Source organism: Electrona antarctica (genome assembly GCF_951216825.1).
Source record: "Electrona antarctica genome assembly, chromosome: 16".
In the NCBI taxonomy this organism is placed as follows: Eukaryota; Metazoa; Chordata; class Actinopteri; order Myctophiformes; family Myctophidae; genus Electrona; species Electrona antarctica.
In genome coordinates, this window is record NC_136797.1 from 29,584,521 (window position 1) to 29,598,704 (window position 14,184).

General features: G+C 45.2%; 1 protein-coding gene across 1 annotated transcript; it reads right to left on the reverse strand.

Moving 5' to 3' along the window:
• Positions 1-1,366: 1,366 nt before the first annotated feature.
• On the reverse strand, positions 1,367-8,272 carry LOC306939391 (kelch domain-containing protein 3-like; the record flags this gene model as incomplete). Its single annotated transcript, XM_079523977.1, has 2 exons — positions 1,367-1,514; positions 7,296-8,272. 2 exons carry the CDS (start codon positions 8,270-8,272, stop codon positions 1,367-1,369), a joined length of 1,125 nt encoding a protein of 374 aa, XP_079380103.1.
• Positions 8,273-14,184: the final 5,912 nt, after the last annotated feature.

Genomic DNA, 14,184 nt, shown 5'->3' on the forward strand with positions numbered 1-14,184 from the left:
ATAATTCCACCTGGGCTGTGACAGGTACTTTGTTCCCCGTCGTTTCCAGCCAGGCGGGGTTCGTGTAATCACAGGTATGATCGGGAGCGGGTTACCTATGAGAGAGAGAGATAAATGCGAGCATTAGCACTGTTCTGCATAGACAACATCACTCTACAAGTGTGAGTGCGTGGGGATTCGCTTACCACCAGAGCATGGCCCGATCTATCCTGTCGGAGAGTCAGTGAGGAAGTGAGAGCAAGAGCAGCCTCGTCTGCATTTGAGCTCTTTGTCTGGCCGCGAAGGTGGGCCTGATGAGTAGCCTTGAACTTGAGACAGCACGTAGGCTGGGACGTAACAGGCGTTGATCACCTGGCCCAGCGGTCTTCTCGGCTGCTCTCTGCTCCTTCCCCACTGGCTCTCTCGGGTCCCATGCTTACCTGGCGGCTGGTTGCCTAGCGACATCCCACAGTATATATGTATATGTAATTTGTAAGTTGATTAGCGGTATATTGTGGTTACTTGGGTCGTTTGATGCGTATGTACCATAGAAAAAGATTCCTCTACAGGATCTCCTCACTGGTCAACAAAAACACCTTGAAGACCTTAACAGGAGCCCTTGTACAGGGTTTCTTTGACTATGCATGCACCTCCTGGTACCACAGCACCTCAAAGGCCCTTAAAACCAGGCTCCAGACTTCCCAAAACAAACTGGTCAGGCTCCTACTTGATCTAGCCCCCCGAACCCACCTCACCCCTGCCCACTTCGACAGGCTGGAATGGCTTAGGGTCGACGACAGAGTACAGCATCTTGCAATGGGTCTGGTCCACAAGATTCGATACACCACCAAGATACCCATGTACCTGTCTAGATACTTCCTTAATGTTAACGAAGTCCACACCCACAACACCAGAGGGAGTGCAACGAACCATGTACAACCCAGATTCGGCACAAACAAGGGACTAAATTCTTTTCGCTCCTATGCCACCAAAATGTGGAACGCCCTACCAACTGTCATTAAGACATGCGAATCCCTTGACTCCTTCAAAACCGCTCTCAAAGGGCACCTACGGATGGCTGCAATTCGAAACTGGCCCCCGTAAAATCTGAATCCCCCCCCCCCCCCCGCCCCCCCCTTTTTTCCCCTCACTGTATATATTTATTTTCCCTTTTTACCTCCTTTATGATGAATTCCTGTTCTGTCTATAGAAGTGTCTATTTGTACGTCTCTAAATGTTTTGATGATTTGAACATGGTGGACCCTATTGGAAACAAGTGTAATGCTTAATTGGGTCGTCCACTCACAGTTAACAGCCTTTGTATTGAGTTTGTGCTTGAAATGTACTGTAATTCTGCAAACTGTTAATAAATTCTTCAATCAATCAATCAATCAATGTCCCGTAGCAGCATATAATCCACCCGACCAGAGGCGATTCTTCCTAAACGCAGACTACGCAGACTGCGTAGGGCCCCCGCCGCCCCCGAATTCACAAAAGGCCCCCGCTCGCCCTGCGCAAAGTCGGCAAAGGGCGTGCTACGTTATTTGCGTACCGACGTTACGCAAGGAACGGTGAGCACAGGGCGGGCGGCTTATATATATACTCTATGGCGGGCGGAGCCGTGGGGGCCTTTTTACGTTATTTGCGCAGTGAGTGTAACGCTGCTCGGAACCTTAGTGATCAGAATCAAGCACAGGCCTATCGTAGTAGACATTTCCAGCACGCGGAAACGCCCCCCTTTCAAAGTGTTATTTTTCTTCGGTGTCGTTTCGGACGGACGGGAGAGTAGCATATAAAAGAGTAAAGACAACAACAACACAGATCTCACGGAACTCATCTTCAATCATGAAGCGTCTGTATCCTTCAGGAAATGATAAAAAGTGAATGTCGCGGGTTGTTGTTGTTGTGTTTACAGGCTGAGCCACGCTGGTGGCTAGGCTAGTACTGCTGCTGCTTGCTGCAGTTTGTAATCAATAATCATCTCTTTTATCATGACATGGTTGGGAGTGAGTGGTGACTCGCTGTAGTCTCACTCTGTGACTAGCTGTGCAGTCTGATTTGTGCTCTTATTAAACGCATCAAATTCGTAGTTTTGTTGTTGTTGCTCAGTATTGAAATATAAATAATTTAAATTGCACAATTCCACTGGGGTCCACTGAGCAGAGGACCACAGGGGTCCACTGAGCAGAGGACCACTGGGGTCCACTGAGCAGAGGACCACAGGAGTCCACTGTGCAGAGGACCACTGGGGTCCACTGAGCAGAGGACCACTGCAGGGTCCACTGAGCAGTGGACCCCAGTGGTCCACTGAGCAGAGGACCACTGGGGTCCACTGAGCAGAGGACCACTGGGGTCCACTGAGCAGAGGACCACTGGGGTCCACTGAGCAGAGGACCACAGGGGTCCACTGAGCAGAGGACCACAGGGGTCCACTGAGCAGAGGACCACTGGGGTCCACTGGGTCCAGCTGTTTATACCAGTCTCTCTGTCATACCATCCCTCCCCACTGGGCGTGCTGTTTATACCAGTCAGTCTGTCATACCATCCCTCCCCACTGGGGGCGCTGTTTATACCATCCCTCTACACTGGGGGTGCTGTTTATACCATCCCTCCCCACTGGGGACGCTGTTTATACCAGTCTCTCTGTCATAGCATCCCTCTCCACTGGGGGCACTGTTTATACCAGTCAGTCTGTCATACCATCCCTCCCCACTGGGGGCGCTGTTTATACCAGTCAGTCTGTCATACCATCCCTCCCCACTGGGGGCGCTGTTTATACCATCCCTCTATACCATCCCTCTACACTGGGGGTGCTGTTTATACCATCCCTCCCCACTGGGGACGCTGTTTATACCAGTCTCTCTGTCATAGCATCCCTCTCCACTGGGGGCACTGTTTATACTAGTCAGTCTGTCATACCATCCCTCCCCACTGGGGGTGCTGTTTATACCATCCCTCTACACTGGGGGTGCTGTTTATACCATCCCTCCCCACTGGGGACGCTGTTTATACCAGTCTCTCTGTCATAGCATCCCTCTCCACTGGGGGCACTGTTTATACCAGTTAGTCATACCATCCCGCCCCACTGGGGGCACTGTTTATACCAGTCTGTCATACCATCCCTCCCCACTGGGGGCACTGTTTATAACAGTCTGTCATACCATCCCTCCCCACTGGGGGCGCTGTTTATACCAGTCTGTCATACCATCCCTCTACACTGGGGGCGCTGTTTATACCAGTCTGTCATACCATCCCTCTACACCGGGGGCGCTGTTTATACCAGTCAGTCTGTCATACACAGACAGACAGACAGACAGACAGACAGACAGACAGACAGACAGACAATAAATGTTTATACCTTATTCTGCTCTGTTTGTCTACTTAAAACTGTTTTAAACTGTTTCAAAACCCCCCATTTTTTCATGGGGGGCCCCCTTGCTACAATCATGCTTAGGGCCCCTTGGAGGCCAGAATCGGCACTGCACCCGACACTGAAACATATCATCATTACGTCACCATCGAAAACCAATTATACCCTGGCATTGGTACATATCTTCATCACGTCAGATGCTGGTATGGGACATACGCATCGTAGCACGGACGAAAAACATTACTTGCACGGTCTGTTTGCGTATGTCTCGTGGCAGCGTATGACGTAATGATTACTTGTGCTTGATATGGCAGTGGTGTCAGATTACATACATGTCATTACCTTTAATCCACCCGACACTGAAACATATCATCATTACGTCACCATCGATAACCAATTATACCCTGGCATTGGTACATATTTTCATCGGGGTCATATTGGGTCATTGGGTCATATGCTCATATGCTGCTACGGGACATACGCATCGTAACCCCAACTTACCATGCATGTCCTCCTTCTCTCCTCTTTCCCCAGACGAGGTCCTACAACTAGTGACATCCACTAGACCTACCACCTGTCCTCTCGACCCTGTCCCGTCTCCAATCTTCCAGACCATCGCACCCGATCTGCTCCCCTTCATCACCTCCATCATCTACACCTCAGTAACCTCAGGCTGCGTCCCATCTGCCCTCAAGTCAGCCAGAGTAACTCCACTCCTCAAGAAACCAACCCTTGACCCCTCAGATGTCAAGAACTACAGACCGGTATCACTCCTTTCATTTCTGTCTAAGAGCATTGAACGTGTTGTCTCCAACCAGCTCTCTCTCCATCTCTCACAGAACAACCTGCTGGATCCCAACCAATCAGGATTCAAGAAGGCACACTCCACAGAAACTGCCCTGCTGGCAGTCACAGAAGCACTACATGCTGCCCAGGCTGCTTCCCACTCTGCTGTCCTGATTCTCCTAGACCTATCGGCGGCATTTGACACAGTGAACCACCAGCTGCTCCTAGACACCCTAGCGGATCTAGGCATCGACGGGACAGCACTAAAGTGGTTCTCTTCCTATCTCACTGACCGGACCTACCAGGTTTCCTGGAAAGGTCTGCTATCATCCCCCGAACCCTCCAAACTGGGGTCCCACAGGGATCTGTACTTGGTCCCCTCCTTTTCTCACTGTACACCAAATCCCTTGGCACTATCATCTCTGCTCACAATATATCCTATCACTGCTATGCCGATGACACACAACTGTTTCTATCCTTCCCCCCCTCTGCCACTCAGGTGGAAGAGCGCATTACTGCATGCCTGGCTGACATCTCACAGTGGATGTCCTCCAACCACCTCAAGCTGAACCCAGACAAGACTGAGCTTCTCTTCTTCCCAGCTAAGTCCTATTTCCGTAGACAACGCCCTGGTAACGTCTGTCCCAACAGCCAGGAACCTTGGTGTTGTCCTGGACAGTCAGCTCTCGTTTAAAACTCACATCACAGCTGTCACTCGATCCTGTAGGTTCACACTCTATAACATACGACGAATTAGACCGTTCCTCACCCAGGAATCAGCCCAGCTCCTAATCCAGACAACAGTCTTGTCAAAACTTGACTATTGTAATTCGCTCCTTACTGGCCTACCGGCATGTGCACTTAAGCCTCTCCAACTGATCCAAAATGCCGCAGCTCGTCTGGTCTTCAACCAGCCAAAATTCTCACATGTCTCCCCCCTGCTCCGCTCCCTGCACTGGCTCCCAGTCGCTGCCCGCACAGAATACAAAACTCTGATGCTGGCATTCAAAGCAACCAAAGGTATGGCTCCCCCATATCTTGCAAGCATGATTGAACCCTACAAACCCTCCCGCGCACTCAGATCAGCCAACGCAGGAAAGCTGGAAGTACCCTCACTAAAAACGCCGGGACAACGCTCCACACGTCCCAAACTCTTCTCCCTTCTGGCCCCAAAACTGTGGAATGCACTCCCCGTTGCAATCAGAACTGCAGCATCACTCCCAATCTTCCGCCGTAGTCTGAAGACCCACCTTTTCAGACTCCATCATGGCCCATAGCACTTATCCTACCCCCTTAGATAGCACTTTTTAGACTTAGATAGCATTTGAAACAGACTTATAGCATGTCATGTAGACAGCACAATAATTGCATTGTATGTAGTCATAGCACATCACAGTACATATGTATAGCATAGTATAGTATATATGTATAGTTAATATGTATAGTGTCATTATATAGATATGTTCTAGTTACATTCTTAGCTTACGCATGTTTCTTGATAAATGCATTTTATATATGAGATGTATTCCCATACTTTTGTTCTTGCCTAATGTAAGTCGCTCTGGATTAAGAGCGTCTGCTAAATGCTTAAATTGTAAATTGTAAATTGTAGCACCTGACGAAAAACATTACTTGCACGCTCTGCTTGCGCAAGTAAAGATAACTAGAAAGGTCGCAATTTTAAAAAATTGCAAAGTGTGGTTGCCGCAGTGGCTTACATATGCCCCTCCCACTGATATTGCCAGCCAATTGCAATGTCGCGTCACCCCTGCGATCATGTGTAAGTAATTCGGAGGGGATTTATCCCCCAAAAATCATGTTTTTGCACCATATGGTAACATTTTTGGCATTTCCGGCGCCCCCTATGGATGAAAATGGAATTGCTTTTGGAACTTGGTTGATTGAACCACCCGCGACATGTGATTACAATTTGGGATGGATCGGACATTCTGTTCGTGATTTATGGCATTTTATGTAAAATAGGCCCCTCCTACTATCTTCGGATGACGATTACGGCCGAACGATACGCACTACCAAAATTCTGCAGTTGGTGTTTTAATCGGATGGGCCCTGAGATCATGTGTGCCGATTTTTGTGAGATTTGGACAAAATCTGTAGGAGGAGGAACAAAAAGTGTGTTTTGGAGAAAATTCAAAATGGCGGAAAATCTATCATGACGCAAATGGGCGTGGCCTATATGGGGAGATGCGTCATGACCCAAGGAAGTCAGGAAAAAAATAATTTTGATTTTACGACCTACGGTTCAAGAGTTATAAGCCAAAACGTAAAGTGGGCTGTTATAGCGCCACCATGAGGCCGACCGATAACAGTATAAGTTGATTAATTTTAGTAATTATTATGAACCTACCCTCCAAGTTTTGTAACTATAGTGCTTACAGTCTCTGAGGAAAAAATACTTGAATGTGAGAAAATGCAAAAAATCGCATTTTCCCATTCATGTCAATGGGGAAATTCTATTCACTAATAAATTCATATCAATTAAACTATACAACATTTCTCTTAAAAAAATACAAGCACATCCTTTCCGATGAAGCCGGTCAATTTGACATATGGCTCAAGTGCGTACAGTCAAAACTGTGGGAGGAGTAGCGAATCAAAAAAAAGACTACTCTAGTGGAATAATAAAGTGTTACAATTGCAATAGTCTGGTTGCCCTGTTAGGGCAACCACACTAATAAAGAAATCGCCGTAAAAGTATGTAAGAAAAATACATATTTAGCCACTTGTTTGAATGCCCCCGCCCCCCTGTCGAAAATAGCTAAAATCGTTAAATCGAAAGAAAGCAGAAAATGGAAAGAAAAAATAAATAAATTTTATATATATATATATATATATATATATATATATATATATACACACACATTGGGATTGGGAGTCGAACCCGCGGCACACTGCCAGACTGGATTGCCTTGCCAGCCGAGGTGCCTGGAACACTGAGCCATGGCCCAATATATTAGAATTATAAAGCGTGAAATCACCAAATCACCCTTCTCTCCCTAAGCTCCTCCACTAATTCATCTAGGAGCGCTTTTAACTGGTTTATGTCTGTAATCTCACTGGACAGTTTGTTTGCTTACAGTAATATCTTCGCATACCGTGACTAGGAGTGAAAATAAGTGTCATGGCAGCCAGTTCCCACCTGACATCATGTGTGAGTCCTGCCTGCTTCAGACCGTATTGAATAACTGCTAGTTTGCATAGTGTCTTCAGACTAGGATTTAAGTCTAAGATGGACAGGTCATTTTCTCCTGATAAGCCTTTTAAGAGGATAATACGATCTCTCACATTGCAACAGCACTCCCATTCTTCCTTAGACAGGCTTTCCCCCTTGGTCTCAACCTTCTTCCAGGAGAAGGTCTCTCCATTTAATTTCCACAGATCACAGATCTTGTCCAATTTGTGGTTACCAAATATGTACAGCTCTCCATTGTAGGCAAAGGCTGAATGAAGCCAGTATCCTGGTATAATCTGTGCAGAAGGCGTGTTCATCCAAGAGTTGGTCTCAGTGTCAAACACACTGATGTTGTTGCAGGCCTCATTCTTGTCCCTATAGCGACCAAATACAAACATTTCTGTCCCGATATTGGTTGCAGAGTGATACCTCTGAGCATGTGATGGAGAGCCTCTGGGGTTAATTAAAGACCAGACCATTGTGGCTGTGCCCAACTTAATGATCTCATTAGTCCACGTTTCTCCAAAGCCTCGGATATACGCACCTCCATGGATATACATGACCTTCCCCAAGACAACGGCTGAGTGAAAGCACCTCGCCTGTGGAACATTCCCACGAACCATGGGGGTGAACCATCTATGGGTGTCTACATCAAATGCATAAAGAACGTTGCAGCCCGAGGTACCGCTCTGACGACCTCCCCAGAGGTAGATGATATAGTCAACCAGCGCAATTGAGTGGCCAATACGATGGGAGGGAACCTCAAGTTGACATTCTCCACTGCCAGGTGTCATCATCCTCCAGCGTAAGGACACTGTGTTGAAAATGTTCACATAAATCATGTAACTTGACCATGAAAAGGTGTACACCTCGTCTCCAAATACAGCAGCTGTACAATCGCATATTTGTGGTCCTCCACTCATATGCAGCATCCAGCGGTACATTTCTAACACTGTAGTTTATATGTTGCTCTGTAAAGGACAAGTAGAGTCCTAATGTGTGCTCTACTGCTTATATTGGTTCGGTGGCACAAGTTACTCACAATGTTTGACAAATCCACAAAGCCAAATCTGACGAGTTGGGTTTGGCCAATCAAGGAAGCGGATGACTGTTGATAGCAAAGTGATCACCAGCACACTCACAGGAAGGTAGCTTCTGGGAATCCTCTGTTCTACACAGCAGTTGACAGCAGCATTGACAACTAATCTTCAGAAGTTACTTCAAGCAGACGTGAAAAATACTACTAAAGGAAAGGACTGTCATCCAAAGGTTTAGGATTAGGGCACGCCTCAGTGGTGTCGGATTAGAATTTAAACCGGGATGTTTAACACTAGTAATTGGAAAGATGGTCTTAGTGAAGCTGGTTCAAGGTATCTGGGTTGTAAGGCCAGACACCTTGGTTCGTACGAGTCAAGGTGTTCTTGATCCTGATCCTCTTCTGAATGTAATGGGTCTTGATAGTAGAGTCCTGAACAGGTCTGTGTCCTGTCTGTGTTCTGTATCCTGTGTCTTGCCTGCGTCCTGTAGATTCTGGGGATTTGAAATCGTTGAGATGAGTGTTTGAAGCGGAGGGCTTTCTTTTATACTGTTCAGGTCATCCTCATGCTGTCAGAGTGATATGTCGTCATTCCCATATATTAAGATCCAGATGATGATGTTGGTGTTGGTTTGCCCCATAAATGGGTATTCAGGTGGTGAAGGTAATGGTAATGTTCAAGATGTTCAGCTCCATATATGGAGATCCTAGTAATGAATATGCTGACGTTCCCTACTTTTAGTTTAATCATGCTCATCTCCCTGACTGCATATATCATCTAACCACAAGGTGGAGCACAGCGTTATTGAAAGTCAACACGTGAGCCCAAGCGTAATCCTAACAAATGGTGGCTTTTGGGTCCCTGATCCCTGTCTTGCTTTGTCCCTCTACAGTGTAGTGTCTACACCAAATCCCTTTGCTGATCTACATAGACCTTGGGCCAAGATTTTACATATCAGTATCAAATTCTAGTTGATCACCCCTATATCTCCATATATGGAGCTGGCCTGTACTGACAACACTTAATATTTGGGCATGCCTGACACAGAACTCCAGCAATAATTGACATGTCACATGCTATTTAAAGCAAAAGGAAAGTTTTAAATTTTTGCCTGCCATAGGATGTTAATGGTAGGGTCACAAGAAACCCCTATAAAAAATTGCTCAATACTGACAGCCGGTCAGCAAGTGGATTCATGAATGTAGACAATATTTTAGGCCAATAAAAAAGACTATATACCAAATTTCCCACCCGTCCACCTCGGCTGCCGGACTAAAGGGATTGATCCGGGCGAGGAAGCAGGAGCAACACCACAGTAAACTCAAGATATTCTATTAATTTGAGTTTGCTTAAATATTATATATATATAATATATCTATTATATGTAACCTGTAAAATGTCTTGACTGCTTTGCTCTGTCTCTTCGTGTCCAGCATGGACTGTCTAAATGCACCAGCCATTTATTTCTAATTCCAAATCAAATTGTAATCATGCTGATTGCAGAGTACACCCGGATCAGAGAAGCCATGTGTCCCACCACAGAAGCAGTGCATCTACCCCTGGCCTGGCCTGTAACAGAGACGCAGTGCATCTACCCCTGGCCTGTAACAGAGACGCAGTGCATCTACCCCTGGCCTGGCCTGTAACAGAGACGCAGTGCATCTACCCCTGGCCTGTAACAGAGACGCAGTGCATCTACCCCTGGCCTGGCCTGTAACAGAGACGCAGTGCATCTACCCCTGGCCTGGCCTGTAACAGAGACGCAGTGCATCTACCCCTGGCCTGGCCTGTAACAGAGACGCAGTGCATCTACCCCTGGCCTGTACCACAGAAGCCGTACATCCCCAGGCTGCATGGGAGAAGGTCAAAGTCAAGTTTATTTATATGTCCCAAGCTGGGCAATTTATTTTACAGCAGATAATAAAAGCTCTAAAAACACAATACAGTAAGACATACAAGCAACAACAGAATATAATGCATCCCCCTCTCTCTTCACCCCTGCATCCCCCTTCTCTTCACCCTTTATACGGCAGAGTTTAGACACTGCACAGAGATGTGCCACCTGCAGAAATTCTCAGACGACACCGCCATCGTCGGGTGCATCAAGGGGGGGCTGATTGATTGAGGATTTTGTGGACTGGAGTCACCTGAACAGGCTCCAGCTCAATGTCTCCAAAACAAAGGAGATCGTGATTGACTTCCGGAGAGTCCGCCCCACCCCTCAGCCTGTTTCAGGCCCACGCCTCAGCCTGGGGGTTCCAGCATGTGTGCCCGTGTTGGTGCCCACAGTAAGCTGAATTATAAAAAGTGTGAATGGAGCTTCTAGGTGAAAGTGATTTTTGATGTCCTATAGAGCTGCCATTGAGCCCCATTATAAATGTCTCAAATTTGAAAGCACTATATTTCTAAAACTATGAAACATTTCAAAGATTCCTTTTCAGGCAAACATGTCCACCGTAAGATGAACCTAAATAGGTTTGAATGGGGTTTCTAGGTGTAAATATGTAGTAGCATCAGCATGCCAAAGTTTGTGCTATTGCCATAGAGAATGCATTGGGCGTTTAAGTTAAATAACTCAGAAACTACAAAACATTTCAAAGTAAAAGGTTCCAGCATGTGTGCCCACAGTAAGCTGAATTATAAAAAGTGTGAATGGAGTTTCTAGGTGAAAGTGATTTTCTGACGTGCCATAGAGCTGCCATTGAGCCCCATTATAAATGTCTCAAATTTGAAAGCACTATATTTCTAAAACTATGAAACATTTCAAAGATTCCTTTTCAGGCAAACATGTCCTCCGTAAGATGAACCTAAATAGGTTTGAATGGGGTTTCTAGGTGTAAGTATGTAGGACTAGTTGCTGATCGTGTTATTTGGTATGTGTTGAGTAGGACACACGCATGGCCATCAGGGCCGGATTTAGCCAGCCCCACTCAGGTGGGCAGACATAATTGTAAGGGGGGCGACTCCGCCGGCACGGGTGGGGTGTCAAACCCACATTGGGTGGGCAGGACGCACGTTTGGGTGGGCTATGCCCACCCCTGCCCCCCCCCCCCCCTAGAACCGGCCCTGATGGCCATGCGCGGTGCTAAGTAAGCGTTTCACATACCTTGACAGATACAAATGGCCTTCTCTGTTTACAACTCCTGCAGAGCACAGCACAGCTCAGCAACGGCTGTCTGTGTGTGCAATATGCACATGGCCGAGTGCATGTGTCCCTGAGTGCATGGAGCATTTTCATTTCAGAGAGCAGCAAGAGAGGGAGAGAGAGAGAGAGAGTTATATGCAGAATTACAGCTGTGGGCCCCCTCCACTCAATTTGTCACCTGCACGGACTCATTTCTCTCACCTGCGGGTGTCAACTGCTCTTCCTGTTCAGTGTCCACTTTACAAATTTATTAAATAAATAAATAAATAAATAAATAAATAAATAAATAAATAAATAAATAAATAAATAAATAAATAAATAAATAAATAAATAACAAAGGCCAGTATTTAACACACATTGTGGGTGCATGTGTGTATAGCAGACAGGCAACTGGCCGTCAGTGTCCATTGTCCATAAGCCTGCTCACCTGGTGGAAAAGCTGTCCTGGAGCCTTCTGGTCCGAGCCTTAAAGCTGCTTGCCAGACGATAGCAGCTGATACTGTCTGTGTATCACTATGTTATTACAAACAAGGTTGTGAGTATGTGTGGTTATTCCGAGTAATGCCAATTGCTGAGCTACTGACTATAAACTAGGCTACAATCCCCTGATTGAATCTAACATAGGTTTATAATTATAATAAAGTTTATAATGTGATGAATGAGAAAGTTATATTTGTATCAGATAAATTCATTAGGAAATGATTCTATTAAACACATATGGTACACATTTGTCCATATGTACCATACAAAATAAACTTTAAAAACACCAGGGGCCACATCTTGCATGTGAAGGTCTTAGTGCAGTGGTCTAGTTCCCTGTCTCTCAACCCAGATGTTCCTTGTTTTGAGTCTCAGATATTCTGTTAAGTTTCTACATTTCAAAGATGTGATGGTGTAGGACCAACAACGTTGTTGCTTGTTTGTGTTTGTGATGCTTTGTGATGTTTTAAAAAAAAGAAAAACAATGGGTGACCATGTGCAAAGATTTTCTTGTCAGTATTGCTGCTTAACTGTCCCCAATAAATATATATAAAAAAATAAAATAAAGTTGTTTTAAATATGTACTGGATTATGTTCCAATCATACATTTTATTAAATATTCCAACCATTTTCCAAAGCATAGACTACACATATTTTTGCTATAAATGTATATATTTTTGGGGATGCTAATTTAACATGGACCTGTATCAGTGTGGCTGATGACATGGGTTCCTTCACCTCCAGTCTCCTCTCCAGAGAGTGGATTGTCACATACATCCATACAGCTGAGGGGAATGTAATGCCATGCCATGGCTGCTGCCTCCTCCTCCTCACCTTTCTCTAAACTGCTTCTGACCTCCCCATGGATGGATGTCCTCCTACTCAGCTCAATCAGCAGGACCACACATGACACGAATACATTTTCTTCCAGTTCGTCGTCAGATCGTCTTGGTACAGAGCGCCCCCATGTGACTATAATGTATGATGACACCAGTTGGATTTAATCGCAGGGATCAAAATGAATGATGTACAGATCACTTAGCGGGCTGCGCCAGGCTATTATAGCTCACTCGCTGTGTAAAGTGGCTAGTGTTCAGAGGGCAGCTAAATGTTTCTGTCGTTGGTGTTGTTAGGCATTTTAGATAACAACATTGAACTTTTAACCTTGAACTCGCAAATCATTAAAAGGTCTAATTTAGTTCATTAACAGTGGTCTCCCAACGGTCTCTCCTTGGTTTGATTCCACTCAGTGGTGGAAAAAACAATGGAAATCATGATAAAACGACATACTATAGTCCATGTTTGGGACGGCATAATATATTTTGTCATATTTTCATGATTTTGGGACATTATGTCAGAGCCAGGACTTGAACCTGCAGTTCTGATTCCCAGGCAGGCTCTGTACCCAGTGAGCCACTGTGCATGCTGTTCTTAAAAGGCTGAATAGATAATGACAGAAGAGCCAGAGACTTGTTTCCATTGTGGTTTATAAACATTCGAACGTCTAGAGATAAACAACAGCAAAAGAAACAATGGACAAATCTCCTGTTATTTTATTTTTTGTATTTTATTTTTGTATCAATGTTGTACTCAAAGGGAACAGCAGACTGAGTTGTGGCAGGTAGCAAGTAGATCAGTGACTTAGCACACTGGCTGCATGATCTGGAGATTGTGGGTTCAAACCCCACTCAAATGTTTACTTGCCAAAATCTGCCATGAACCCCCATTCTGAATTTCTCAAATTTAAAAGCACTATATTTCTAAAACGATGAAACATTTCAAAGATTCCTTTTCAGGCAAACATGTCCACCGTAAGATGAACCTAAATAGGTTTGAATGGGGTTTCTAGGTGTAAGTATGTAGGACTAGTAGCATGCCAAAGTTTGTGCTATTGCCATTGGGAATGCATTGGGCGTTTAACTTAAATAACTCAGAAACTACAAAACATTTCAAAGTAAAAAGTTCCAGCATGTGTCTCCACAGAAAGCTGAATTATAAAAAGTGTGAATGGAGTTTCTAGGTGAAAGTGCTTTTTTGACGTGCCAATATCTGCCATTGAGCCCCATTGTAAATGTCTCAAATTTGAAAGCCCTATATTTCTAAAACGATGAAACATTTCAAAGATTCCTTTTCAGGCAAACATGTCCACCGTAAGATGAACCTAAATAGGTTTGAATGGGGTTTCTAGGTGTAA